Raw genomic sequence first — 27,024 nt, 5'->3', positions numbered from 1 at the left:
TTTCAGAAAGTATGCTTTCCTATACTTGTTCATACCAAACATGAGCACAGATCCTCCCCGCCATCCCACCACACTTTACTTGAAGACCCTGAGACAATAAAATGTAAATGCAGCACAGTTTAAAGCTGAATTCAGTTGAAAGCTGCTTTGAGTTAGAGCACTCAAATACTACTGTAGGATTCCCTCTATAGGTTACCCACCTTCCTAGGTGTCATATTGCCCTGGCCTGCTAATCTCTTCTCAATGGGAGGGCCCTTGATCAGTCATCACCCTGGAATCCAGGCTCCTGAAACCTTATATTCCATTCTTCGTGCCTAAGATATGACATAAATGTGTGGCAGAAAGGAAGGTGAGCTGAGTTAGCACATCTATTAAACTAATAGTCTGGTTTGGAAAGAATCATTTTGCAGCACAGGTAATTAATACACTTCAATATGTAGCTTTTCCAAACTTTATTGTGTTTGGCAGCTACTTAAAGACTCATCACTCTACAAAGCACTTGCACTTAGGATTTGTACCTGACCACTAGCCCAATAACTCTAGAAGTTGACAAGGAAACTGAAGTTCCCTCTGTGAAGGTGACTTAGTTCAGGTTCTGTTCCGAAACCCCAATATTTCTGTGATATTTCAGTATTGACATAGGACTAGAATGTTTTTAGTTTTCTAGTGCTTTTTTCTTTCTTTTTTTTTCTTTTTTTTTTTTTTTGAGACAGAGTTTCACTCTGCCGCCCAGGCTGGAATGCAGTGGCACAGTCTCGGCTCACTGCAGCCTCCGCCTCCCAGGTTCAAGCAATTCTCTTGCCTCAGGCTCCTGATTAGCTGGGATTACAGGCTCCTTCCACTACCTGCAGCTAATTTTTTGTATTTTTTAGTAGAGATGGGATTTCACCACACTGGCCAGGCTGGTCTCAAATTCCTGGCCTCAAGTCATCACCTGCCTCGGCCTCCCAATGTGCTGGGATTACAGGTGTGAGCCACTATGTCCAGCTTCCTAGTGCATTTCTCTCTCTCTCTCTCTCTCTCTCTCTCTCTTTTTTTAGAGACTGGAGTCTCGCTGTGTTGCCCAGGCTGGAGTGCAGTGGCATAATCTTGGCTCACTGCAACCTCTGCCTCCTGGGTTCAAGCAATTCTTCCTCAGCCTTTTTTCCCCTCCTTCCAATCCATTCTGTGCCAGCTACAGGCACTGCCACCATGCCTGGCTAATTTTTGTGTATCTTTAGTAGAGACGGAGTTTAACCATGTTGGCCAGGCTGGTCTTGACCTCCTGACCTCAGGTGAGCTGCCCACCTCAGCCTCCCGTAGTGCTAGGATTACATGTGTGAGCCACCAAGGCCTACTGCTTTTTTCTTGATCAATGCTTTCTATTTGTCCATTCCAATAGATAATGGGAGGATCGACTCTAAGATTACTACAGTGGATTATTATCCCTACTACTACTACTACTATTACTATTATCTTACATTTAAAACATTATCTGATTAAAAATAGAAACAAATAGAAAGATACAGCATCTTTCAGTTGCCAGTGTTTGAATCTATGTGAGAAAGTATCATCAACTATCTTTGAGATATCAGTACTACCTCCAATTAAACACAGACAATGGTTTCCAAAAACCATATATAAAGTCAGGAGCAGTATATGCCATATATGCTGAATTGAAGAAATGCTACAAAATCCCAAACACTCTCCTTTCTTGTGGGGAAGGAAATGGTAGAGGCCCCAGGGAGGCCTCAAAAGTTTTCTAGTGATGAAAAACAGTATTCCTTTGAATACCAGTAGACAGTGCTTTGAAAGGGGATCTCAAACACACACACTCTTTAACATGCAGCAGGAAGTGGTTTTATTGCTATGAACACAGGGCAATAAAGCTTGGCAAAAGTTGCAGGGTTAGAAATCTGAATCTTTCTTTGCTCTCTTCCCTATTCCCTTTTCTTAAAACGTACAGAACTACAAAGCACAAAATAATCTTATTTCTTTTTGTCTCAACTCTGGTCTGATAACCTAGGCACTCTCATTCTCCCAACACCTTTCTTCTTTCTTCTGCAGGAACAAGGAAATTAACAAAAGAAAAGAAAAAGTGGATGTAATTGTAACAGAAGTTACGTCTAATGAAAGGCCCTAGGCAATACTTTATCTAAGTGTACAGGAACCAAGTTGTAGGGGGGATCGCTTTTCTGAGGGGGCTCACAGGCAATGATGAAGAGTTTGTACTGGGCCGCAGTACTATAGCGGCACTGGGGATAGCTTCCTGAAGTGAGTCTGCAGTCAGTCATGTTGACAGGCTTTAAGCTCTGGTGGCAGTTGTGGTAACCATTTTTGCAGGTGATGCTGAGCAAATCACAGACAGCAGCCACATTCTGGAAAGAGTCATGCAGAAAGGTATTTTGAGGCTTACAGTGCTGCGTATAATTGTTGATGCCATTCATTGCCCTGTTGCATTGGAGAGGACTTGGCCGTATATGCTGAATTTCAAACCAACGAGCCTTGGTGAGATGCTTAGGTATAGCATGAAGTGGACACACTTGTCCCCATAGAACCAGCAGCAATAAAAGAAGAGGAAAGTGTAGCACCATCTTTTCTGTGTAGAAAGAAAGAAGATAATTATAGTAGAAAGAACAGTTAAGAGTAAAATTTTTAATCATAACTATTTAGATTTTTCTTTTGCCTTTTAAGATTTTACAGGTCCCTTTTAAAAACCATCTTCTTTTTCAGAGTCTCATAATTCTATGAAGAAACTGAAGCCCAGGTAAGAGAAATATGACCTTCTCCTTTGACTGGCATATCCCATTTTCTTTCACCTGTTCTCATGCATTTGATGGCTCTCATACCAGAAACAGTTTCTTCCCTTTTCCCTCCTGAAATATTTACGATCTATCTGACCACTAACTCCAAGCCATCTTTATTGCTCTACTCACTCCAGCCCTGAGCCCTCCTTTCTTACCTGGTCTCAGTGTTGGGGCTCCTGCTGAGAACAGAGGCTGTGATTAGTTCGAAGCTCAGAGGCTGTTGTCTGCCTTTCTTCTCTAACCCTTCCAGCACCGTGTGTGTAGGGAAGGGGAAGAAATATTCTGAGCTTTCAGAGAGAATCCTAAGGCTTGGCAGATTAACTTCTTGTGCAGAGTTTGGATTAAACTCTTAGACTTTCATACCTGTTCTTTAAAACAGTGTCATTATCACGTGTATACAGGAAGGGAGCCTACTTAAAGAAACAACATGACTGAAAACTCACAGTTTTGAGGAACTGATCACTTCCTGATATGGGTTGAGTGCTTTCTTCCTTATCTGAGGCTTCAGTTTTTTTTTTTTTTTTTTTTTTTTTTGAAGCTTTATGATTTCTGTTTCATAAGAGAAAATATATCACATAAATCTGATATAATACCTGCCACATACTTGGTAATGTTGTGAGTTCTTACAACAGATGTGAATGAATTATTCATTTATGTATATACTTATTGGGCCTAGTACTGGGCTACAAAAATTCAGGAGCTTATGATTTAATGAAAGAGCTAGAGTTAGGCAGATAAGTATATAGACAAGTAGATTATATTAATACAAATAGCACTTACAGTGTGATAGAGGACACTACAAGAGACTATGGGAAGATAGTAGAGGGGAAGGATCACTGGAAGGCACAATACCTGAACTTAATTTTGAGGAATAATTAGAAGTTAGATAAAGAGAGTGTTAAGGGCCTCTGAAAGAGGTAACTGTGTATGAAAAGACCTGTAAGACTGAAGGAGGAAGACAAATTTAAGGTATTTGCCTGTTAAATCTATTCTTACCTTTTCACTGGTACTGCAACACCCTTATTCAGAAACTCATTGTCTCATGGAGGGCTCACATAAAAGCCTCTCCTATGGACTCCTTTTCTTTTTTTTCTCTCCTTCCAATCCACTCTACACATAACTTCCAGATTACTCTTTCTTGAGCAAGATATAATTAATAGTATGACACTCTTGTTCCATGCTTTTATGGTTCCAAATATCTTCAGAATAAACATGATGTTTGTTTATAGCAAGGTTGCAGGATACAAGATTAATATACAAAAATCCGTTCCTTTCTTATATACCAGCAATGAAGAATTGCAATTTGATATTTAAAACACAATATCATTTATATTGCACCAAAGAAAGTGAAATACTCAGGTATAAATCGAATATATTATGTAAAATTGGTATGAGGAAACATTTAAAACTCTAATGAAAGAAATTGAAGAAGCATAGATATTCCATATACATGAGTAGGAAGACTCAATATGTTAAGATGTCAGTTCCCTTCAACTTGATCTATAGATTCAGCACAATCCCAGTCAAATTCCAGCATATTATTTTGTGGTAGTGACAAACTGACTCTGAAGTATATATAAAAGTAAAAGATCCAGAATAGTCAACACAATGTTAAAAAAGAAGAGCAAAGTCAGAAGACTGACATGACCCAACTTCAAAACTTACTATAAAATTACAGTAATTAAGACAGTGTGGTATTGGTGAAAAATAGACAAATAGGTCAACGGAACTGAGTAGAAAGCCCAGAGATAGACCCACACAAATATAGCGAACTGGCCTTTGACAAAGGATCAATTTTTAATTGAGAAAAGGTAGTCTTTTCAACAAATAGTAGTAGAACTGCATGTCCACATGCAAAAAAATAAATGTTTCCATAGATGTAGACTTCATACCTTTTTCATAGACCTAGACTTTCCACCTTTCACAAATATTAATTCAAAATGGACCATAGACCTAATGCAAAATGCAAAACTATAAAAATTCTAGAAAATAACACAGGAGAAAATCTAAGCAACCTTGAGTTTGGCAATGATTTTTTAGATATAATACCAAAACCACAATCCATGAAAGAAAAATATTGATAAGTGCAACTTCATTAAAATTAAAAACTTCTGCTCTGCAACAGATACTATTAAGAGAATAAAAAGACAAGCCAGAGATTGAGAGAAGATATTTGCAAAAGATATATCTGATAAACATTATCCAAGATATACAAAGAACTGAAAAAACTTCAACCGTAAGAAAACCAACAACCTAGTTGAAAAATAGTCAAAATGAGCCGGGCGCGGTGGCTCAAGCCTGTAATCCCAGCACTTTGGGAGGCCGAGGCGGGTGGATCACGAGGTCAAGAGATCGACACCAACGTGGTCAACATGGTGAAACCCCGTCTCTACTAAAAATACAAAAAATTAGCTGGGCATGGTGGCACGTGCCTGTAATCCCAGCTACTCAGGAGGCTGAGACAGGAGAATTGCCTGAACCCAGGAGGTGGAGGTTGCAGTGAGCCGAGATTGTGCCATTGCACTCCAGCCTGGGTAACGAGAGTGAAACTCTGTCTCAAAAAAAAAAAAAAAGAAAAAGAAAAAAAAAAGAAAAAAAAAGAAAAATAGTCAAAACATCTGAATTGGTATGGGGCAGACAATTTTTCCTCTCCCTCTGAAGGGTCAAATCTTCTGAAATGAACTGACGATAGACAGATTAACAGGAGAAAAAGGCATACAAATTTATTATTGTGCATAATCATGGGAACCACACAAATTATGAGACTCAAGGAAAGACTGAATAGTTGAAATTCATATGCCTTCTTCATAGGTGAGAGGGACATGATGGAAATGTAGGCAATTTTGAGGAGTTTTAATTTTTTTTTTAGGGAAATGGCCCCAAAGAGTAGACAATAGTTTGTAAATGAGTCTCTTTGGAAGCTGAATGGAAGGGTGATAAGTTATGGGAAAGTGAAGAGTAGAACTGCACTATGAACAAAGATTGTCTTATTAAACAGATAAAGTCTCTTAGGTACTCCTTTAGAGCTGTTCTTGGAAGAACAGATGAAAGTCTATCTGAGTGTGGTGTGGACTTTCAGTCTCTTTTCTGGTGACTCATATTTCCTGTTTATCTGATGAGATTCCTAGAAAGGGGGGTCTTAAGACAATTGCATTTCTGGGAAGAAGTTTTCCTCACCCAGACAAGGGAACTCCCAGAGAGTGCTCCTCTCTGCATTTGAGGGGGAGGAATGAGAGATTAGAAAATGTTTGGTTCCAAGGCAGCTTCTAAGAACTTACTAGTTTTCTTTAATTCAATATTGCTCAGAATACCAATGCATCATAGTTTGTAGTATGATTCTCTGCACCCCAACACTTCACCGAAGAAGATATACAGATGGCAGATGAGCAATGAAGAGATGCTCAGTGTCTCATTGTTTGGAGAAAAACTTTTCCTCTCTCATTTTAGGTTTTAAAGGTGGTGGCAAAGGAGCTTGTAAAATAGAAAAAGATTAACAGGAGAAAATTCAAAGTTTATTTACACATGCACACAGGAGTATTACATAATGAGTAACTTGCTGAATAACCAGAGGCAAAGTTTATATACCAACTTTTTAAAAAAGTGTTTTTGGCCAGGCGTGGTGGCTCATACCTGTAACCCCAGCCCTTTAGGAAGCCGAGGTGGGCAGATCACCTGAGGTCAGGAGTTTGAGACCAACCTGGCCAACATGGTAAAACCCCATCTCTACTAGAAATACAAAATTTAGCAGGGTGTAATCCCAACTACTCGGGAGGCTGAGGTAGGAGAATCACTTGAACCCAGAAGGTGGAGGTTGCAGTGAGGCAAGATTGCGCCACTACTCTCCAGCCTGGGCAACAAGAGCGAAACTCTGTCTCAAAATAAAATAAAATAAAATAAAATAAAATAAAATAAAATAAAATAAAAGATTTTTGGTGGGGCTTCAAAAGGAAAATATGTAAGGTTTTAGTAAGTTTTTGATGCTAATAGAAATAGTTAAATTGATTATCCTGGCTGGAAGATTCCCTGTATGGAGGTTTATGGCAGCTAAATTTATACTTACCAGTGCTAAGGGGCTGTCTGCTTTCAAACAAGAAAATACCGTGGAAGGGGATCATTGGCAGCTGAATTTTTAGGACTTGGTTAAGTTTAGATGGTGTTTCTTTCTGCAGCTTCTGTCTGTCCAGAAATTTTCAGTTTAAAATAATTTTCATGCCACTATAATCATAACAGGTTTGTTACTTGATGCACAGCAAATGGATATACTAAGACAATAGGAATTGAAACAGAGAAGAATTTAACATTCATGGGGCAGCCAAATAAGTAGATGGGTGGTAACCTAAAATTTACCTCCCTCAAAGGTTTGGGGATAGGGTTTTTGAGGAGTCTAGACAAGGGCTAAAGTGTGAAGATTTCTGATTCATCAATAAGTGAGGGAGTGAAGTCATGGGACAGGGAAATGAAGAAACTCAGCATTCTTGTGCCAAGCCACTTCCTTGGTAGGGGTCTTCAGACCAGTTCGCATTAGCTGTTGCACTGGAATTCAGAATCAGAGAAACACCTTCAGCAATTTTATTTTTTTGAGACGAAGTCTCCCTCTGTCACCCAGGCTGGAATGCAATGGCACGATCTTGGCTCACCACAACCTCTGCCTCCCGGGCTCAAGCAATTCTCCTGCCTCAGCCTCCCGAGTAACTGGGACTACAGGTACAGACCACCATGCCTGGCTAATTTTTGTACTTTCAGGAGAGACGGGGTTTCACCACTGTGTTGGCCAGGCTGGTCTCCTCCTGATCTCATGGTCTTCCCGCCTCTGCCTCCCAAAGTGTTGGGATTACAGGCGTGAGCCATTGTGCCTGGCCTCCTTAAGCAATTCTTAAAGCCAAAAGGTTTCATGATTCTAGTATCAGAGATTCTACCTATAGGAACAATTGGGGAGCAGGTGATCAGCATGCTACTTGGGAAGTTAGCAGCTACAGGGAAGTGGGTTGAAGTGTTCCATACTATGATTAATGTGTAATTCTGCCTAGAGCCTGGCTTGCAACACTTCATAATCCTGCAAGGGCAGTTTTGCCATATTGGTGGGCTGTAAATCCCTTCAATCTATCATTAGAAAATTAAAAATTAAAACAATGAGATAATAGTACACATCTACTTGAATGATTAAAATGCAGTGAAAACTGACATCATCAAAGCTGGTAAGGATGCAGAGCAGCAAAAACGCTAATCGACAGGACTTCGAATCTGGAGGCCTATTTTGGGTGACATATTTTTGTTTCCTATGAGAGTTCAGTTAGGCTAGCTTAGATCTCATAAGCTTCGCTTGGCTCAGTAGACAGGACTGCAGACCTTAGTGAACAGCCTCACCAATACTGCACACAAAAGAGGAAGAGTAGATAGATACCTAAGAGGAGTCAATATGCCACTATTTAAATAAGGAGTGGATACCAGGAAAGCCAGAGAAACAACACAAAGTTATTATACTAATTGCACTTAAATCTACTTTCCTCCTATACTGTTTTGAATAACCATCGGCTAACTCCTTAATAAAAGCAAGCTTTAAAGAGTTACTTAAATGAGGTATTTGTGAGAACCTAGTATAGGAGACCAGAATATGCCACCCCAAAATATGCTTCTGTAGTATAAACATTATTTTGAACTGCTTATTTTGAGAAACAGTATACATAAGACAAGCTCTGAAAATAGAGTGCACATTACCCTTTTGTAAGAGAAATTTGTGTTTATAAGGGAAACCTTCATTTTTAAGGATGTCTCTCTCTCTCTCTGTACCAGGAAGAGAAAGGTGACTCTAAATCACAGGAAACCCTTGTCAGTGGAGAAGGTACTGACTTAAATCTGCATGAGGAACCTTTCACTTGTTTACTATACTTTTCCTGGTCATCTCCCTGTAAGTTACTCACTCACATGCTTCTTCCGTTGCTTTAGCTGAAGGCATTTAAGCCCAAGTTCTGGCCACCTCTTTGAGTTGCTTTCTGAGTTTCTCCCATGTATACATGAGATGCACATGTTACTAAACTTCCGATTTTCTCTTGTTAATCTGACTTTTGTTACAGTGGCCCCAAGGACCAAAAGGGTAGAAGGAAAATATTTTTCCTCCCCTATATACATTTTGAAGAGCATTTGTCAACTGAGAGAAACAATCAGTATTGTTTCTTCTCATATGCATATTGATCCTACATGCAGAGCTGCTGGTTTAATACTAGTGTCTTCTGAGGTTGGTTGGTAGAGATGATCATCCTCAAGTGTCTGCTCATCCCAGGTGCCCTCAAAAATTGCAAAGCTGAGGAACTGCCTTTGGAACATGATGACCAATCTAGATACACTAGCTACTCATTAATGCCAGAGTTCTAGGAAAGTGTGCAGTGACTTAATAAATAATGTTGACACTTTGGTCTTTTCTTTAATTGCTTCAAGGCCAGAGTCATTTCACATTGCAGGAGTCTGAAGAACACAAGGTACTTCAATGTTTAGCATTTTCCCGGCCCATACTGCTCTAGGCAAAATTGTATGAAGTAAACATTTCTTACTTTGCATCTTACTTTTTTTTTTTTTTTTTTTTTTGGTGTTTTGAAACAGTCTCACTCTGTCACCAGACTAGAGTGCAGTGGTGCAATTTTAGCTCACTGCAACCTCTGCTTCTGGGTTCAAGCAATTCCCCTGTAATCCTATTAAATTCTTTCATCTTTTTCCTATATAATTAAGAACTTAACTTTCAGCTTTGGAGCACTGACCCCATTTCTCTGGAGTCTGTGTGTCACAGAATGCCCATTACTAGCCTTTTGCTTAAATCAACTCTTTAAAACTGGATTCTGACTCTTTCAATTATTTCAAATTGATGCTGCAATCAATGCCTACATCACAACTTGTCTCGAACTAAGCACACAGTCATTTATACTGTCGTCATATACACAAACATATTACATACATTAGACATACACCCATGAAATACACCTTAAATCCCTTTCACAGCATCAATCACATGCATAGTCTAGATCACACACATCCATACCAATCACACAGTACTTGCTCTGTGGACATAACATGTATGAATGCCACACACATTGGAATCATAATTTTATTTAGCAAAGGGAAGATTGCTTAGCTTGGGTACCTTTCAAGAGAGCCAGTATCAGGAAAGTCTTGGGTTAGTCAAGAACAGATGCCATATGAGCTGAATGTTGACAAAAGTTTAGGAGTAAATTAAGTAAATGAAGACAAAAGAGTATTCCAGGCAGAGAAACAACACAGGCAAAGTTATGGGATCAAGAAATCATGTGATTCATAACCCTTAAGTATTTGGAAAACATTAACAAATAAATGCAAGTGGGGAATGGTAGGGGCTATTGATGGAGGCAGGGGCCACCACTTAGGAAGCACTGGATACTCTACCAATACCTAAGGTTGTGCATAGACTTTCTAGTTGCTGATGGGTTCCACCATCTTTAAGTCTTCTATGCTATCAACATATCCATCCATGCTACAATGGAATTCAATGTAGTTGAAGCTCCTGCTCTCTGTGTAGTTATTTTTGGAATTCTCCTGGTGACACTTGAGTACTTTGAGGGGATTCTGGACCCATACATATGCATTTCGGAAGCGATCCATCCAGATGTCACTAATGCATATATGCTCGATTTTATACCATGAGACATAGATAAACATGTGAGAGCTCTTGCCTTTCAGAGCTTCTTTTTCTCTCATGAGGACATCACATTTGTACTCTTTGAATTCTCGACTTGGACTTAAGTAGTGCAGTTTCATGAATTCTCTCCAAGAAACATTCTTGCTGTGTACCAGCAGTGTGCATAGGATGCAAAGCAGGGCCAAGAGTGTGCCCCAGATCTTTAAAGACGATGCCATCTCAGTCCCCAGGGCCACCTGTGTGTCCACAGAGAAGAGAAAGGAAAGCATTATCCAGACAATGCCCGGAGAGCTGAGCTCCACCTTAAAATTCCTTACTCACTTGGATGCAGTTTTACTATTTAGTTCCCCAATGAGAAGATGATAATTCTCATTAGAGGATAGAGTTTCTAAGAATTAAATACATGCTTCAGCCTGTGGGAGCCAAACACAAAGTTAGAAAAAATAAATGAATTTCATTTTGAGAATTCTAACCATCTCCTGTCTTCCCTCTCTTTCACCCAACCTGAGGAGCCAATCACGCCCCAGCTGGCTCCTTTTTACCAGATCAACTCTCAGGAGATCATGTGTCCAAAGGAGAATGGTATTTTAAGGTTTATGTCCTTGAAGTGGAAATGATGGTCACACTTTAAGGAAATGTAGAAGATGAGTAACTACTTGGGAGGTGGTTCCTAGGCAGGAAGGCTTCGATTCTCTGAGTAGACAGCCCAGCCTGCAATTACACTGACTTGCAAAATGACACTTCTCCAATCTTGACTTCCTTATAACACTTCCCCAAAGCCTGCGTGGAACATATGTTCATTACTAACTACCCATATTCTTTCTCAGGGGCCAGTCCCCTAATTATCGCTTGGTTTGTCAGAGCTGCTTATTGAAAATATCATAAAAGAACTCCAGTTTTGAGGTTTTTATTTGTTTTTGAGACAGAGTCACACTGTGTCACCCAGGCTGGAGTGCAGTGGCACAATCTCAGCTCACTGCAATCTCTGCCTCCAGGGTTCAACAGATTCTCAGTCTCAGCCTCCCACACAGCTGAGATTACAGGTGTGTGTCACCACTCCTAGCTAGTTTTTGTTTTTGTTTTCATTTTTAAAAAATTGTACTTTAAGTTCTGGGGTACATGTGCAGATCTTGCAGGATTCTTGCATAGGTACAGGCATGCTATGGTGATTTGCTGCCTCCATCCCCCCATCACCTACATCAGGCATTTCTCCCAGTGTTATCTCTCCCCAACCTCCCCACCTCCTGCTGTCCCTCCTCTAGCCCCTCACCCCCCAACAAACTCCAGTGTGTGATGTTCCCTTCTCTGTGCCCATGTGTTATCATTGTTCAACACCCACCTTTGAGTGAGAACATGCAGTATTTGGTTTTTCTGTTCTTGTGTCAGTTTGCTGAGAATGATGGTTTCCAGATTCATCCATATCCCTACAAAGGACATAAACTCATCCTTTTTTATGGTTGCTTAGTATTCCATGGTGTATATGTGTCACAAGTCTATAATTTTTGTTTTTTTTTTTAGTAGAGACAGGTTTCTCCTGGCCAAGTTTGGCCAGGCTAGTCTCAAACTCCTGGCCTCAAGTGATCTACCCACCTCGGCTTCCCAAAGTGCTGGGATTACAGGTGTGAGCCACCACACCCAGCCAGAATTCTAGATTTGAAACATTCCTGTAATCAATCAAGTACCAAGGCTAAAAGAGCCCCCACAGTGGCTTCTCTGGTGAAAGCATGGAGTGTGGGGTTTTTTTTGAAAGAGCCTACCCTTTAAACCAGTGTTCTGTCCTCCCCATGAGAAATGTTCCTGTCCTTACTGAATCTGTAACCTGATTTACAACTCTGAGCACTGATGTCCTCAGGTGAAACTAATAATAGCCCCCAACAGGCCTGAGAGAGTCTAATGAGATGCATGTATGTGAGAGCACTTCTCACGATGTCAAATGCCCACATCAGACACAGAACAAAGGGTCAATACTTCCCAACTGTGGAACCCTGTCCTGGTCATAAAGACCTACAGAGGAGAGAAGAGCAGGATGAAAGCAGCTTAATGCATTGTGCTTGAAGAGACTGGGGTGAAGGAAGGGAGAGGCAGGGAAAAGTCTGTATCAGTGGGATTGAGGCTGACCGGAATTCAGGCCTTTCTTTTCCATGATTTGGATCCTTCTCCGTTCTTTGCTATTTAAAAGTTCAATCAGTCTCCTTCCAGTGCTCCTGGTCATCGCCCAAGCATCCTCAGCAGACCCCTTCTTACCCTACTCAGACTCCGAGTTCAAGTCAGTGGTTGTAGTGCGGATCAGTGTGTGGATCTGAAGAGCAGAGTCTGCGTCCTCCTCCTTTTTTCAGAGCCCAGGAAGTCTGCAGCAGTGGAGAAAGGAATAGCAGGGGGTGATGCAGCGCTCCAGCTGACTGGCAGCAGCAGTGGTGATGGGTAACAGCCTTATTATGTGAATCTGTTCCTGAATCATCTCATCTGGAACACTTGAGTTTATTCGGACAGTGGCCTCAAGCAAAGGCTACAAACATCAAAAGACTGACTCCGGGGCACAAAAGAAGTGCAAGACCCTAAAGTGAGGTGACCCCAGAAAGGGGTTATCTGGTGCTATCAGTAGACAACAAGAGACCTGGCTTCTCCATTCAATTTCTGACAAAGTTCTGGGAAGTCCCTGATTGTTATGCTATGTTGCACGGAAACTTCTCTGAGGAAAGCGACTTATAACACCGTGAACTGTGTGAACTGTGGGACTCTCATTGAGAGGTGAAAGAGTATCTAGCGAATCTGTTGGCCAGATAGTTATGATTAGGTAGCCAGTATCTGAAGTTTAACCAAGCAGCTTATTATTTTCGATGAGAAAAGTCAAACTCTGTAAAATATTTGAAGAGATTTATTCTGAGCCAAATGTGAGTGACCATGGCCTACGACACAGCTCTCAGGAGGTCTTGAGAAAAACATGCCCAGGGTGGTCAGCGAACAGCTGGTTTTATACATTTTAGAGTGGCAAGAAACATCAATCAAATACATTTAAGAAATACATTGGTTTGGTCCAGAAAGGCAGGACAACACAAAGCTGGTGGGAAGCAAGGGGGCCTCCAGGCTATAGGTAAATTTAAACACTTTCTGGTTGGCAGCTGGTTTTGTCTAAAGACCTGGGATTGGTACAAAGGGAATGTTCAGGTTAAAATAAAGATCGTGGAGGCCAATTGTTTTGAAGTCTGCCCTTAGACACAAGAGATGACAATTTTTTTCCCTCTCTGATCTTAATCTCTTTAGGATTGGAAAGGCCTGGAAGACAAAGATCTAGCTATGCTATTAGAGATTTTGTGTGTGTGTGTGTGAGACAGAGTTTCCCTCTTGTTGCCCAGGCTGGAGTGCAATGGCACGATCTTGGCTCACTGCAACCTCTGCCTCCCGGGTTCAAGCAATTCTCCTGCCTCAGCCTCCCGAGTAGCTGAAATTATAGGCATGTGCCACCACATCTGGCTCACTTTGTATTTTTAGTAAAGACCGGATTTCTCCATGTTGGTCAGGCTGGTCTCAAACTCCTGACCTCAGGTAATCTGCCCACCTTGGCCTCCCAAACTGCTGGGATTACAGGTGTGAGCCACTGCGCCCAGCCTGAGATTCTTCACAGTTGCAGATTTCCCCTACAAAAAATAGCTTTGAGGGCAATTTCAAAATGTGGCAAAGAAACATGTTTTAGGGTAAGATATTTTTTCTTCTTTGTCTTGTAATGTTATGCCAAAGTCAGGTTGGAAAGTAAAACCCATCAGATGGGTTTTATTTAACCCTACAAATTGTGACAGATTGCACTTCTATGTCTGAGCCACCCATAGGCATCTGCCTAAGTGGGAATTGCCCTGCTCCAGTCACAGAATTGCCCTGTTCAAATTGAGTGCCATGTTGGGTCTTGGAGGAACAGAGCATTCCAACTCCCTCATCATATTGAGGTGGGGCAGTAGCCCCTTCCTCCAAATTTAGAGCTTCATGTGGTGATGCTGAGGCAGCTGAGTAGTTGTGGAGACGGTGGTGCAGCAGCCATGGCGTAGGAGTTGCTGGGGCAGCTGCGTTTAAAGCATTTGAAAGAAATCTTCATCCCTTTGTTCTTGCATCTGGATATCTGGCTTATGAAAGACCTTCTCATCTCTTTGTACAGCCATCAGAAGCCCCTTGCCCCATCCTGAATCCTGATTTTGCAATAATATGAGAGCTTGGAATGAGGTATTTCTTCCCATTTCCCAGATCTCTGACAAAATAATATGCCAACACAAAGTATATATGCTCTGTAGCACAAGAATTATTTTAAACTACTTATTTTGAGAAACAGGATACACAGGAAAGCTCTGAAAATAGAGTACACATTACCCTTTTGTAAGGAAAATGTGCATTCACAAGGGAAACCTCCATTCTTACAGAGGTCTCCTTCCCTGTGCCAGAAGGAGAGAGGTGATTCTAAATCACAAGAGACCCTTATCAGTGGAGAAGGTATTTGACTCAAGTCTGCATGATAAACCCTTCCCTCATTTACTATGCTCTTCCTGGTCATCTCCCTATAATTTGCTCCCCACTTGCTTTTTCCTTTGCTTTAGCTGACAATGGCATTTAAACCCAAGTTCTAGCCACCTGTTTGAGTTACTCTCTGAGTCTCTCCCACATACACATGAGCTACACATGTTACTACATTTCTGTTTATTTTTCTCTTGTTAATCTGACTTTTCTTATAGGAGCCCCAGTTAAGATCCTAAAAATGTAGAAGGAAAATATTTTTTCTTCTTCTACATTGTAATTTGAAGAGCATTTATCAAATGAGAAAAACAGTATTTTTTCCCCCAAATGTAAATTGATCATTGCTGCGGAGCTGCTGGTTTAATACTAGTCTCTTCTGAGTTTGGTTGGTAGAGATCGTCAACCCCAGGTGTCTGCTTCTCCCCAGGTGCACTCAAAAACTGCAAAGCTGAGGAACTGCTTTTGAAACATGATGACCAATCTAGATACACTGGCTACTCATTGAGGCCAGAGTTGTAGGCAGGTGTGCAGTCACCTCATGAATAATGTTGATACTTTGGTCTTTTTCCTGATTGTTTCAAGGACAGAGACTTCAACACTGTAGGAGGGTTAAGAACACAAGGTACCTTAATGTTTAGCATTTTTCCTCCCCATACTTAACCTAGACAAAATTATATAAAGCAAGTATTTCTTACTTTTTATTTTTCCCCTACAATTAGCAAACAATTTCTAATGGTTCCTACCAGCCTGTGAACCCCAAATTTCTTTCTCCTATTTCCTTCCTTATTCCATGAACACAATACAGGTGTTAGTCACCCTTGTTGAGGACTATTGCATTTTAACATCCTCTAACACCTTCCTTATGTCTCTATGAAGCGAACGTGTTTATTATCAGATAAAATCATTTGTGCTAGTATCTTCTACTTGATGTGTCATCCTTAAGAAATGTGATGCCTTAGCCCGTCTAACATGCATTGACCTTCTTAGAAACATTCTTAAGGAATTGAGTCTAGTAGAGACATCTGTAACTGTTCTTTTTCATCCTGGGTCTGTATGGCTTGTATACAGATGACAGCCTACTGTATTTTTGTTTTAGAAATTCCTGTCTCTAGGGTCAGGGACAGCAGATGATTGACGGATACTTACAACGATTGTTTGTCAAAATCAAAATTAAAGTACAAAACCAGTGGGTGAGACGGGAAAGAAAATAATTATCACTGAGTACCTATTATAAGCCAGAAACCATGCCATGTGTTTTATACCGTCGGCTCTGACTATACCCAGAAATCTGAGTGAAACTTAGAGTGTCACACTGTTAAAATCTACAGTTTCGTCTCTCGTCCCTCCCCCAAGATGCTGAAAGGAAAGAAGGCCAAGGGGAAGAAGGTGGCTCCGGCCCCTGCCATCATGAAGAAGCAGGAGGCCAAGCAAGTGGTGAATCCCCTGTTTGAGAAAGGGTCTAAGAATTTTGGCATTGGATAGGACATCCACCCCAAAAGAGACTTCACCCTCTTTATGAAATGGCCCCACTATATCAGGTTGCAGCGGCAGCAAGCCATCCTGTATAGGCCGCTGAAAGTGCCTCCTGTGATTAACCAGTTCACCCAGGCCCTGGACTGCCAAACAGCTACTCAACTGTTTAAGCTGGCCCACAAGTACAGACCAGAGGCAAAACAAGAGAAGAAGCTGTTGGCCCAGGTGGAAAAGAAAGCTGCTGGCAAAGGGGACATCCCCCCTAAGAGAACACTATCCTTTGAGCATGAGTTAATACCATCACCACCTTGGTGGAGAACAAGAAAGCTCAGCTGGTGGTGATGGCACACAATGTGGACCCCATTGAGCTGGCTGTCTTCTTGCCTGCCCTGTGTCGTAAAATGGGGGTCCCTTACTGCATTTTCAAGGGGAAGGCAAGATTGGGACATCTAGTCCACAGGAAGACCTGCACCAGTGTCACGGTCACACAGGTTAATTCAGAAGACAAAGGAACTTTGGCTAAGCTGGTGGAAGCTATCAGGACCAATTACAATGACAGATGCGATGAGATCTGCCGTCACTGGGGAGGCAATGTCCTGTGTCCCAAGTCTGTGACTTGCATCGCCAATCCCAAAAAGCCAAAGGCTAAAGAACTTGCCACTAAACTGTATTAAAAGTACACTGTTGAGTTTTCTGTGCATAAAAATAATTAAAATAATACAAATTTTCCTTAAAAAAATCTACAATTTCAAATCTAAGTTATTGGAACTCTAAATTATTTGGAACCTTAAAGGAATGTGATTATGGTGCTTGAGTCATGTACCAGGCAGCTATAACCAAGGCAAGTGTACCTTGGTTTCTCTGATTAGAGATTAAGCCTCTTTCTTACCTGCATTTGTGAAATGTTATAAATGACTGAAGGGGGCCAGGGACGACATCCTCTCTCAACTGCTGATGTTCATTATGAATTAACTCCCCTCTTCCCTTTCTCATGCAAAGACTTCATCACTTTTACTTTGGCTTTTTTGTTTTGCTGTTGTTATTTTGTTTTTGTTTGTTTGTTTTTGAGACAGGATCTGGCTTTGTCATCCAGGCTGGAGTGCAGTAGCACAATCTTGGCTCATCGCAATCTGTCTCCTGGGCTCAAGCCATCCTTCAACCTCAGCCTCCTTAATAGCTGGGACTATAGGCACATGCCACCATGCCTGACTAATTTTTGCTTTTCTTTTGTAGAGACAGGGTTTCACCAAGTTGCCCAGGCTGGTCTCAAACTCCTGAGATCAAGTCATCCAACCACCTCGGCCTCCCAGCTTTCACATTGTCTTAAGATGGAACGTTAAATACATTCTTTTGAGTTGGAAAGAATTGAAAATAACTATAAATAGAACAAGTCATGTAGTGGGGGGACAAAACTGTAACCAATTAATTTGTTATAACTCTTGAACCAGTCTGGTATAGAAAATGTAATCCTCTCTCATTTCTTTCTCTTTTTCCTACATAAAAAAGAATTTAATTTTCAATTTTGGAGTACTGACCCCATTTCTCTGGAGTCTGTGTACCACAGAATGTCCATTCCCAGCCTTTCACTTTAATAAACTTTTTTTTTTTTTCTCGAGACAGAGTCCTGCTCTGTCTCCCAGGCTGGAGTGTAGTAGCGCAGTCTCAGCTCACTGCAACCTCTGCCTCCCAGGTTCAAGCGATTCTCCTGCCTGAGCCTCCCAAGTAGCTATGACTACAGGCGTTTACCAGCAAGCCTGGCTAATTTTTGTATTTTTAGTAGAGACAGGGTCTCACCATGTTGGCCAGGCTGGTCTCAAACTCCTGACCTCAAGTGATCCATTTGTATCAGCCCCCCAAAGTGCTGGGATTACAGGCATGAGTCACAGTGCCCAACCTACTCTTTAAAACTGGATTTTGACCCTTTTGATGGTTTCAAATTGATACCACAATGAATACCTACATCACTACTTGTCTCCAGTTTAGCACACAATCATTTATATCCACATGATACACATAAACATATCACGTACATTAGACACAGACACATAAAATGCACCCTAAACCCCTTGCATAGCCATAGGAAAAATAGGCTAGATTACCCATACCCATACCAGTCACACAATACATACTTTGCATACATAATATATATAAGTGTTACATACATTAGAACAATATAATTTATTTAAGAGAAGGAAGGTTGTTCAGCTTGGGTAGGTATAAAGAGAGTCAATATCAGGAAAAGTCTTAGGGTAGTCAAGGACAGATACCATATGAATTGAATCTTAGAAAAAATGTGGATGTAAATTAGGCAAATGAGGACAAAATTGTATTACAGATACAGAAACCATACAAAGATTTGGTGTCAAGAAATCACAAGATACATAACTCTAAGTAGTTGGAAAACACTGACATATAAATGCAAGTAGGGAGTGGCAGGGGATATTGATGGAGGCAGGGCCCGCTACTTGGGAAGCACTGAATACTCTATCAATACCTGAGGATGTGCATAGACTTTCTAGTTGCTGATAGGCGCTATAATCCTCAAGTCTTCTATGCTATCAACATACCCATCTATGCCACAATGGAATTCAATGTAGCTGAAGCTTCTGCTCTCTGTGTACCTATTGTTGTACATCTCCCAGTGACACTCGAGTACTTTGAGGGTACCTTGGGCCCATACATATGCATTTCTATATCGGTCGCTCCCCTTCTTATTAATGCATATACGTTGAATCTTGAACCATAAGCTGTAGATGAACAAGTGAGAGCTCTTGCCTTTCAGAGCTTCTTTTTCTCTCATGAGGACATCACATTTGTAATCTTTGAATTCTCGACTTGGACTTAAGTAATGAAGCTTTATGAATTCTCTCCAGTGAATGTCGTTGCAGTGTACACACAGCCTGCAAAGGATGCAAAGCAGGCCCCAGATCTTTAGAGAGGGTGTCATCTCAGTCACCAGGGCCACCTGCGTGTCTACAGGGAAGAGAAAGAAAAGCATTATCCAGACAATGCTCAGAGAGCTGAGCTCCACCTAAAATTCCTTTCCATGCCAAGCAGGCACTTGGGCACTATATTGCTATTTGGTTCCCTGATTAGAAGATGATGAGTCTCATTAAAGAATACAGTTTCTGGGCCAGGTGCAGTGGCTCATGCCTGTAATCCCAGCACTTTCAGAGGCCAAGGTGGGTGGATCACTTGAGGTCAGGAGGCAACTCTGACCAACATGGTGAAACCCCATCTCTACTAAAAATACAAAAATTAGCTGGATGTGGTGGTGCATGCCTATAATCTCAGCTACTGGGGAGGCTGAGGCAGGAGAATCACTTGAACCTGGGAGGTGGAGGTTGCAGTGAGCTGAGTTCATGCCATTGTACTCCAGCTCCGGCAACAAGAGCAAAACTCCGTCAAAAAAAAAAAATAAAAAAATATATATATATATATATGTATATATATATATATATACACACACACACACACACACACACACACACACACACACAGTTTCTAAGAACTAAAAATATGCTTTAGGCTGTGTGAGCCAAACACAAATTTAGAAAATATAGATGAAGTACCGTTTGAGAATGTCAAATATCTCCTGTCTACCCTGTCTTCTACCTAATTTGAGGAGCCAATCACTACCTAGCTCCCTTTTACCAAATACATTCTCAGGAGATCATGTGTCCAATAGAAAATAACATTTTAAGCTTCTTGTCTGCAAAGTGGAAAGGGTTGTTGCCTTTTAAGGAAATGTAGAAGATTAGTAACTACTTGGGAGGTGGTTCCTAGGCAGAAGGCATTGATTCTGGAAACCACAGCCCAGGCTGCAATTGCACTACTCTGAAAAATGATGCTTTCCCAACCTTGATTTCCTTATACCACTTCCCCTAAAGCCTGGGTGAAACGTGATTATTGCTAAGTATCCACATACCTTTTCAGGAGCCATTTCCCTAATTATTGCTATTACAAATGATCTTCATTTGTTAGAGCTTATTGGCAATGCCATCGTAAAAGGATATCAGTGTAGAACTGTTGCTGTAATCAGTCAGGCAACAAGACTAAAACAGTTCCACCCTCCGCTGGAGCTACTGTGGTCACAGCACAGGCTTTATGGTTGTTTGAAAAAGTTACCCTTTACCAGCTCTCTGTTCTCATTTGCCAGGAGGAGCGCTCTGGCCCTACCGAACCTTTAGCCTGATTGACAACTCTGAGTATCGGTGTCCTCAGATGGGCCTAACAACAGCTCCCCACAGACCTGCAAGAGTCTAATGAGATGCATATATGTGAGAGCGCTTCTAACAATGTCAAATGCCCACATCAGACACAGGGTTCCTCATTTGCGGAACACTGTCCTGGTGATAAAGACCTACACAGGCTAGAAGAGCAGGATGCAAGCAGTTTTAATGCATTGTGCTTAGGAAGAGTGGTGCTAAAGGAAGGGAGGAGCAGGGAAAAGCCTGTATCAGTGGGACTGAGGCTGACTGGAATTCAGGCCTTTGTTTTCCATGATTTGGATCCTTCTCTGTTCTTTGCTATCTAAAAGTTCAATCAGTCTCCTCCCAGTGCTCCTGGTCATCGCCCAAGCATCCTCAGCAGACCCCTTCTTACCCTACTCAGACTCCGAGTTCAGGTCAGTGGTTGTAGTGCGGATCAGTGTGTGGATCTGAAGAGCAGAGTCTGCGTCCTCCTCCTTTTTTCAGAGCCCAGGAAGTCTGCAGCAGTGGAGAAAGGAATAGCAGGGGGCGATGCAGCGCTCCAGCTGACTGGCAGCAGAGGTGGTGATGGGGAACAGCCTTATTATGTGAACCTGTTCCTGAATCCTCTCATCTGGAACATTTGGGTTCACTTAGACGGTAGCCTCGAGCAAAGGCTACAAACATCAAAGGCTGAGTCCAGGGCACAAAATAATGGCAAGACCCTGAGTGACCCCAGAAAGGGGTTATCTGGTGCTATCAGGCAACAACCAGAGACCTGGCTTCTGCACTCAATTCTGAAAAACTTCTGAGGAAGTCTCTGGAGAGTTATGCTATGTTTCATTGGAACTTCACTGAGGAAAACCACTTTTTTTTTTTTTTTTTCAACAGGGTCTTGCTTTGTCACCCAGGCTGGAGTGCAGTCACACAAACACTACTCCCTGCAGTCTCAACCTGCCAGGCTCAAGCAATCCTCCCACCTCAGCCTCTTGAGTAGCTGGGACTACAGGTATGTAACACTATGCCTGGCTAGTTTTTTTGTATTAATTTTTGTAGAGACAGGGTTTTACCATGTTCCCCAGGCTGGTCTTGAACTCTTGAGTTCAACTAACCCTCCACACATCAGCCTCCAAAAGTGCTGGAATTATAGGCATGAGCCACTTTTACTGGTTGAGCTGGAAACCACTTTTAATGTGAACTGTGGGACCTTCATTGAGAGGTGAAAAAGTTCAGTCAGTCTCCTTCCAGTGCTTCTGGTCATCCCCCGAGCATCCTCAGCAGACCCCGTCTTACCCTACTCAGACTCCGAGTTTATGCTATGTTACACTGGAACGTATCTAGTGAAAACAGTGGCCAAATAGCTATGAATGATTAGGTAGCCAGTATCTGAAATTTCTCTACTCACATTTTAAATTATACCTGTTTGGTAGAAAAACCCACAGTCCTCCATTTTGTCCCTCACTTCCTGGAGTCCGCCTGCAGACCCTATTCTGCCTGGTAGCGCAGGGCGACCAATCACTGCTCAGCCTTAACCCGCCAAACCTAAAGTCAACCCCCATCCCCCACCCCTTGGCAGTTGCAGTAGTCTGCCTAGAAACAAGACAGCCAATAAAATTCAAACCTAAGCCCGCCAAGAGGTGACCAATCCCCTTCTGGCACGCAGAAAACCCTCCTCTGCTCTCCCTTCCACCAATCACTCCGCAACACCACGCCTAAACAGGCCGCTGCCCCTATAAAAACCCTCTCCGGCAGCTGCTGGGTGCAGCTCAGCTCCCCTCCCGCCTTGGTTGCCCGCAGATCCCAATAAACCTGGACTCGGCTTAACAACTCCTCGCTCTCATTTGCTTTGGGAAGGGTCTCTGCGGGTCGCACAATACCCTTTAGCTCTTTGCTGACATTCTACTGCTTACTATTGAAATGTCACATAGCCCAGCCATAGTTTCCACAATGCTGCTATACATAACACTGGACCATGAAGTATAGGTCACAAAGTGTTGGCTAAATTGTTTTTCAGGAACTCAAGATTCAATCATGAACTCAGCTCAAACCAGACAAGACCACCAGCCTGTGTGAGTGTCCAAAAGGTGACCTTTCTACACCACAGCCCAGATTTTTCACCGTATGTTTCATAACAACTACCCTAGAATTGGCAAACATGACAAATAGTGGTTCATTAACAGTAGCCAAAGGGGCAGTTTATGAATAAAGTAAGATACTTGGATGTGTTTTCTATCGACATCCTCTAGGGTTGCTCCTAGCCACGCCATCTTGGTTGATTTTCTCACTGGGCCACTTCGTTGTTGGAATGTCAGAATGTTTACATCCAGAACCTGTCTTCAAAGTGCAGCTCTCAAGCAGTCCTTAAACTACAGGGAATCATGTGCTGAGAGACCGGATGGAAGGCGGATAGTCTTAGAGCAGGTTCTGTGCATCCTCCTACTCTCTAGGTCTTTGGGCAGTGGGCAAGAGCAAAAAAGAAACAATTCTGGGCATCTGAATTTGGATGACTTGAGAGGCAATTCTTTGGGAAAATCAGTTGTTTGTCATATCACATCCAGAGTTCTTTTCAAGTGTGCACTATTTTTTTTTTTGAGACGGAGTTTCGCTCTTGTTACCCAGGCTGGAGTGCAATGGCACGATCTCGGCTCACCGCGACCTCCGCCTCCTGGGTTCAGGCAATTCTCCTGCCTCAGCCTCCTGAGTAGCTGGGATTACAGGCACGTGCCACCATGCCCAGCTAATTTTTTTTTTTTGTATTTTTAGTAGAGACGGGGTTTCACCATGTTGACCGGGATGGTCTCGATCTCTTGACCTCGTGATCCACCCGCCTCGGCCTCCCAAAGTGCTGGGATTACAGGCTTGAGCCACCGCACCCAGCCAAGTGTGCACTATTTATTGAAGACTTAAATTCAAGCAATGACTCAATGAATGTTGAGAGAGGTAGGAGAGAGAAGCCAATGTGTGAAGAAGCAAGCTAAGAAAGAAATCTATGTGAAAATAGTTTGTAAGCAGTATAGCATTATGCTGATCTCTACTGCTGATAACATTGCATAGTTGTACTACCTCAGCTATGTCAACTAGTTAATCCAGTGTTTCTCAAGTCAGTGATATCCCACTTTCTTTTTTTTCTTTTTCTTTTTTTTTGAGACAAGGTCCAGGGTCTTCCTCTGTCACCCAGGCTGGAATGCAGTGAAGCAGCACTATCTTGGCTCACTGGAATCTCCACCTCCTGGGCTTAAGCAATTCTCTCACCTCAGCTTCCCGAGTAGCTGGGACCACAAGTGCATGCCACCATACCCAGTTAATTTTTTAACTTTTTGTAGAGATGAGGTTTTGCCCAGGCTTGTCTCAAGTGATCCACCCATCTCAGCTTCCCGAAGTATTGGATTATAGGAGTGAGCCACTGCACCTGGCCAGATATTCCACTTTCAATGTGGAAAAAAATTTATTGTGGACTCCAAGGGTACATCCACGAACTCTCCTATGAGCTAAGCCCAAAGTCCTAAAGCTTTTGGATACAAGACCAATTAGGAAGTAATCTAAACTACTGAGGGGAACAGTATTCTATTATATTTTCAGAAATTAGCCACTACCAATGCAGCCCAGAAAGTTAAGCTAGCTGGTATTTCTGGAAACTGTTTAATGGGTCTACTTCCTAGAGTTCTACTAGTTTCTACATTAGGAGGTCCTTGGGTAGTGACTACTGATTTGAGTTCTTAAGGAGATACTCCTCTTTGAGTATAAATTTCAAATCACTTGTTAATCGTATTTGTTCTTTAAACATTGTCTTTGATTTTGACTGCTTTCTATTAATTCCTTGATATTTCATTTTGTTAACCCCTATTCAATTCTTAAATTTTTGTGTACTACTGTTTCACAAAACCGTAATAGTGACTTAGGTTTCTTTGTGCAGAGAATGAACATGTCTATGGGTGTTTTAACTCGTAATCCATGAGGTTCAAAAGGCTCCGTGAGTAGAATTCATAAGATCCATGCAGTAATGCAGTGCAGAAAATTACATCTTTTCATTCACCCATAAGGAAATTTAGCAATTCCTTTACCAATGAATGTAGAAAAAACATAGAAATCATAGACTTTTTATATCCACTTATATTTGCTGCCAATATCTCAAAATATTACTTCATATTGACCACTGCCTCAAAATTATCGGAGTAATTAGATCTAAATGTAGGTCTTAGTACTTAATGTATTAATAAACACATACAATACTATATCATACATTTTAAATGCTTGATATTTGATTTCCTTTGAAATCCCATGTATTTTATTTTTGTGCAATTCATGATATTTTTCAGAGAACAAGTATTATTGTTCTCTTTTTCTCAGTTGTTATTGTTCTCAATGACGTTTGGCTTCATCAGAATGCTGAAGGGGTGCGTGACACAGAAAAGCTGAACACCCTTCTCGTAGGGGATGGCAGAGTAGCACAATGAAAGAAATCCGGATTCCTGAATAACTTGCAGTGCTTAGAGAGGAACTGTTAGGGGAGAGGAAAATAAAATATTTTGCTTTTAAGCTACCGAGCTGTGTTCGCAGCTCGGCCTTATCCTAACTAAACCCGTTGTGATTATCTTGATAGTAGTGTTAAATGTTTTCGTTTACTATTAATGATGTTATAATTCAACTCTGTCTTAGCAATTTTTTTTTTTTTTTTTTTTGAGACAGAGTTTCGCTCTTGTTACCCAGGCTGGAGTGCAATGGAGCGATCTCGGCTCACCACAACCTCCGCCTCCTGGGTTCAGGCAATTCTCCTGCCTCAGCCTCCTGAGTAGCTCGGATTACAGGCACGTGCCACATGCCCAGCTAATTTTTTGTATTTTTAGTAGAGACGGGATTTCACCATGTTGAGCAGGATGGTCTCGATATCTTGATCTCGTGATCCACTCACCTCGGCCTCCCAAAGTGCTGGGATTACAGGCTTGAGCCACCGCGCCCGGCCCTGTCTTAACTATTTTAACTAGAAATTGAATATGAATATTTCAACTTAAAAAAAAAAACAATGCCCTAGTTTGTTTTTGTTATGCTTTGGGTGACTTTCTAAAGTACTGGTAAAGCTGCATTTAGGCACTTGTACCCTCATAATTCTCTAATCCCCAAGGTCAGCTCTAGTACTGCCTCTCTCTCCCTCTCTCTCTCTCTCTCTCTCTCTCTCTCTCTCTCTCCTTCCCTCTCATTCTCAATCTCTCTCCCTTGCTCTGGTTCTCACCCTTGCCCTCAAGAGGTCAAACAGTTTGAAGGAATTTAAAGAAAGAACATGACCACAGACCTCCTCTGTAAGTTCACTATTGACAGAATACAAAGAATTATCGTGGTAGAACAATAGGAAACAACAAAGCTCACCTGATTAGGTCAGGCGTATTAAACACGTGTGTATCTGATCAATTAACCACTTTCTGCTAGAACTTGAAGAACCCAGCAAAAATGCTCAAATGTCCTTTTCAGACTCAGTCAGGACACTATGTACAAGCCTTGGCTATGTTACAATTAAAAGTACAATACAAGGGAATATGACCGCTGGAGGACAGACAAGTTTATTTCACCCAGATGCCCAAAACACTCGGAATGATAAATGCCATGCCTACTAGTGTTTGTAGACACATTTTCTAGGCAGGTTGAAGCTTACCTGAGCAAGAGGGTGAAGCCTACCTGAGCGAGTCTGAGAAAGCTGCAGAGGCAGCTGAACCTTTGTTAAAAGAAATCATTCCTTGATTTTTGGACTTCCTTGATCTATATCAAGCAACAATAATCCTTCTTCTATTTCTGAGATCACAAAGGATAAGGGAAGTAGTACAGATCAAATGGAAATTATGCTCTTCTTGGAGGCCACAATCAACTGGAAAGATTGAAAACATGGTCCACATGCTAAAAGAAAAGAAAAGAAAAGAAAAAAAAATAAAATACCCTGGCAAAACACTATTATACAAGGTTTTACCCATTGCCCTGCTTGAATTAGGGTAACACCCTGAAGTGGGCTTAAATTGAGCCTTGTTCAAATTGTGTATGCAAGACCCTTCTGAACTTCTTGGCCAGGGACCCAACCCTTGGACTTAATAAGTGAATCAAGAATTAAACAGTATCTACAACAACTAAGACATACATCATTAACCCTGCCCCAGTTTGTTCTTTTTGTTCTTTCCAGTTTTTTTGTGTGTCTTATAAACAAGTCTTTCACCCTTTCCATCCAGGGATAAAGTGCTGCTAAAAATCTTGGTAAAAACAAGACTGGACCAACAATAGCTAACCATGTCTCCCATAGACATGAAATAGGAGGCTGGGCATAGTGGCTCACATCTGTAAACCCAGCACTTTGGAAGGTTGAGGCAGGAGGATCACAAGGTCAGGAGTTCAAGATCAGCCTGGCCACTATGGTGAAAACCCATTTCTACTAAAAAAATACAAA

At 41.7% G+C, this 27,024-nt stretch overlaps 3 protein-coding genes and 1 pseudogene across 3 annotated transcripts; 1 reads left to right on the top strand and 3 right to left on the bottom strand.

Annotated features, from left to right (window-relative positions):
• Positions 1-1,823: 1,823 nt before the first annotated feature.
• RNASE6 (ribonuclease A family member 6) lies at positions 1,824-2,573 on the bottom strand. The gene has a single exon (XM_003924382.3). The coding sequence runs from the start codon at positions 2,571-2,573 to the stop codon at positions 2,106-2,108; it is 468 nt and encodes a 155-aa protein (XP_003924431.1). The 3' UTR covers positions 1,824-2,105.
• A 628-nt stretch (positions 2,574-3,201) lies between these two features.
• Positions 3,202-18,363, top strand: LOC141583537 (large ribosomal subunit protein eL8 pseudogene; annotated as a pseudogene).
• Positions 9,866-10,715, bottom strand: EDDM3B (epididymal protein 3B). The gene has a single exon (XM_003924380.3). The coding sequence runs from the start codon at positions 10,713-10,715 to the stop codon at positions 10,221-10,223; it is 495 nt and encodes a 164-aa protein (XP_003924429.2). The 3' UTR covers positions 9,866-10,220.
• Positions 18,364-18,928: 565 nt separating the features above from the next.
• Positions 18,929-21,411, bottom strand: EDDM3A (epididymal protein 3A). Its single transcript, XM_039468914.2, has 2 exons — positions 21,019-21,411; positions 18,929-19,386 (listed from the first exon to the last, which is right to left on the bottom strand). The coding sequence occupies exon 2, from the start codon at positions 19,358-19,360 to the stop codon at positions 18,929-18,931; it is 432 nt and encodes a 143-aa protein (XP_039324848.1). The 5' UTR covers positions 19,361-19,386; positions 21,019-21,411.
• Between the last annotated feature and the right edge of the window lie 5,613 nt (positions 21,412-27,024).

This window comes from Saimiri boliviensis, chromosome 2, assembly GCF_048565385.1.
Source record: "Saimiri boliviensis isolate mSaiBol1 chromosome 2, mSaiBol1.pri, whole genome shotgun sequence".
Lineage (NCBI taxonomy): Eukaryota > Metazoa > Chordata > Mammalia > Primates > Cebidae > Saimiri > Saimiri boliviensis.
Note: the sequence above shows the minus strand (reverse complement) of the source record. Positions and strands in the feature narration are given on the sequence as shown.

Excerpts from the sequence above, each read along its gene's own strand:
- RNASE6 (XM_003924382.3), bottom strand. The coding sequence starts at position 2,573 with ATGGTGCTACACTTTCCTCTTCTTTTATTGCTGCTGGTTCTATGGGGA.
- EDDM3A (XM_039468914.2), bottom strand. The coding sequence starts at position 19,360 with ATGACACCCTCTCTAAAGATCTGGGGCCTGCTTTGCATCCTTTGCAGG.
- EDDM3B (XM_003924380.3), bottom strand. The coding sequence starts at position 10,715 with ATGCTTTCCTTTCTCTTCTCTGTGGACACACAGGTGGCCCTGGGGACT.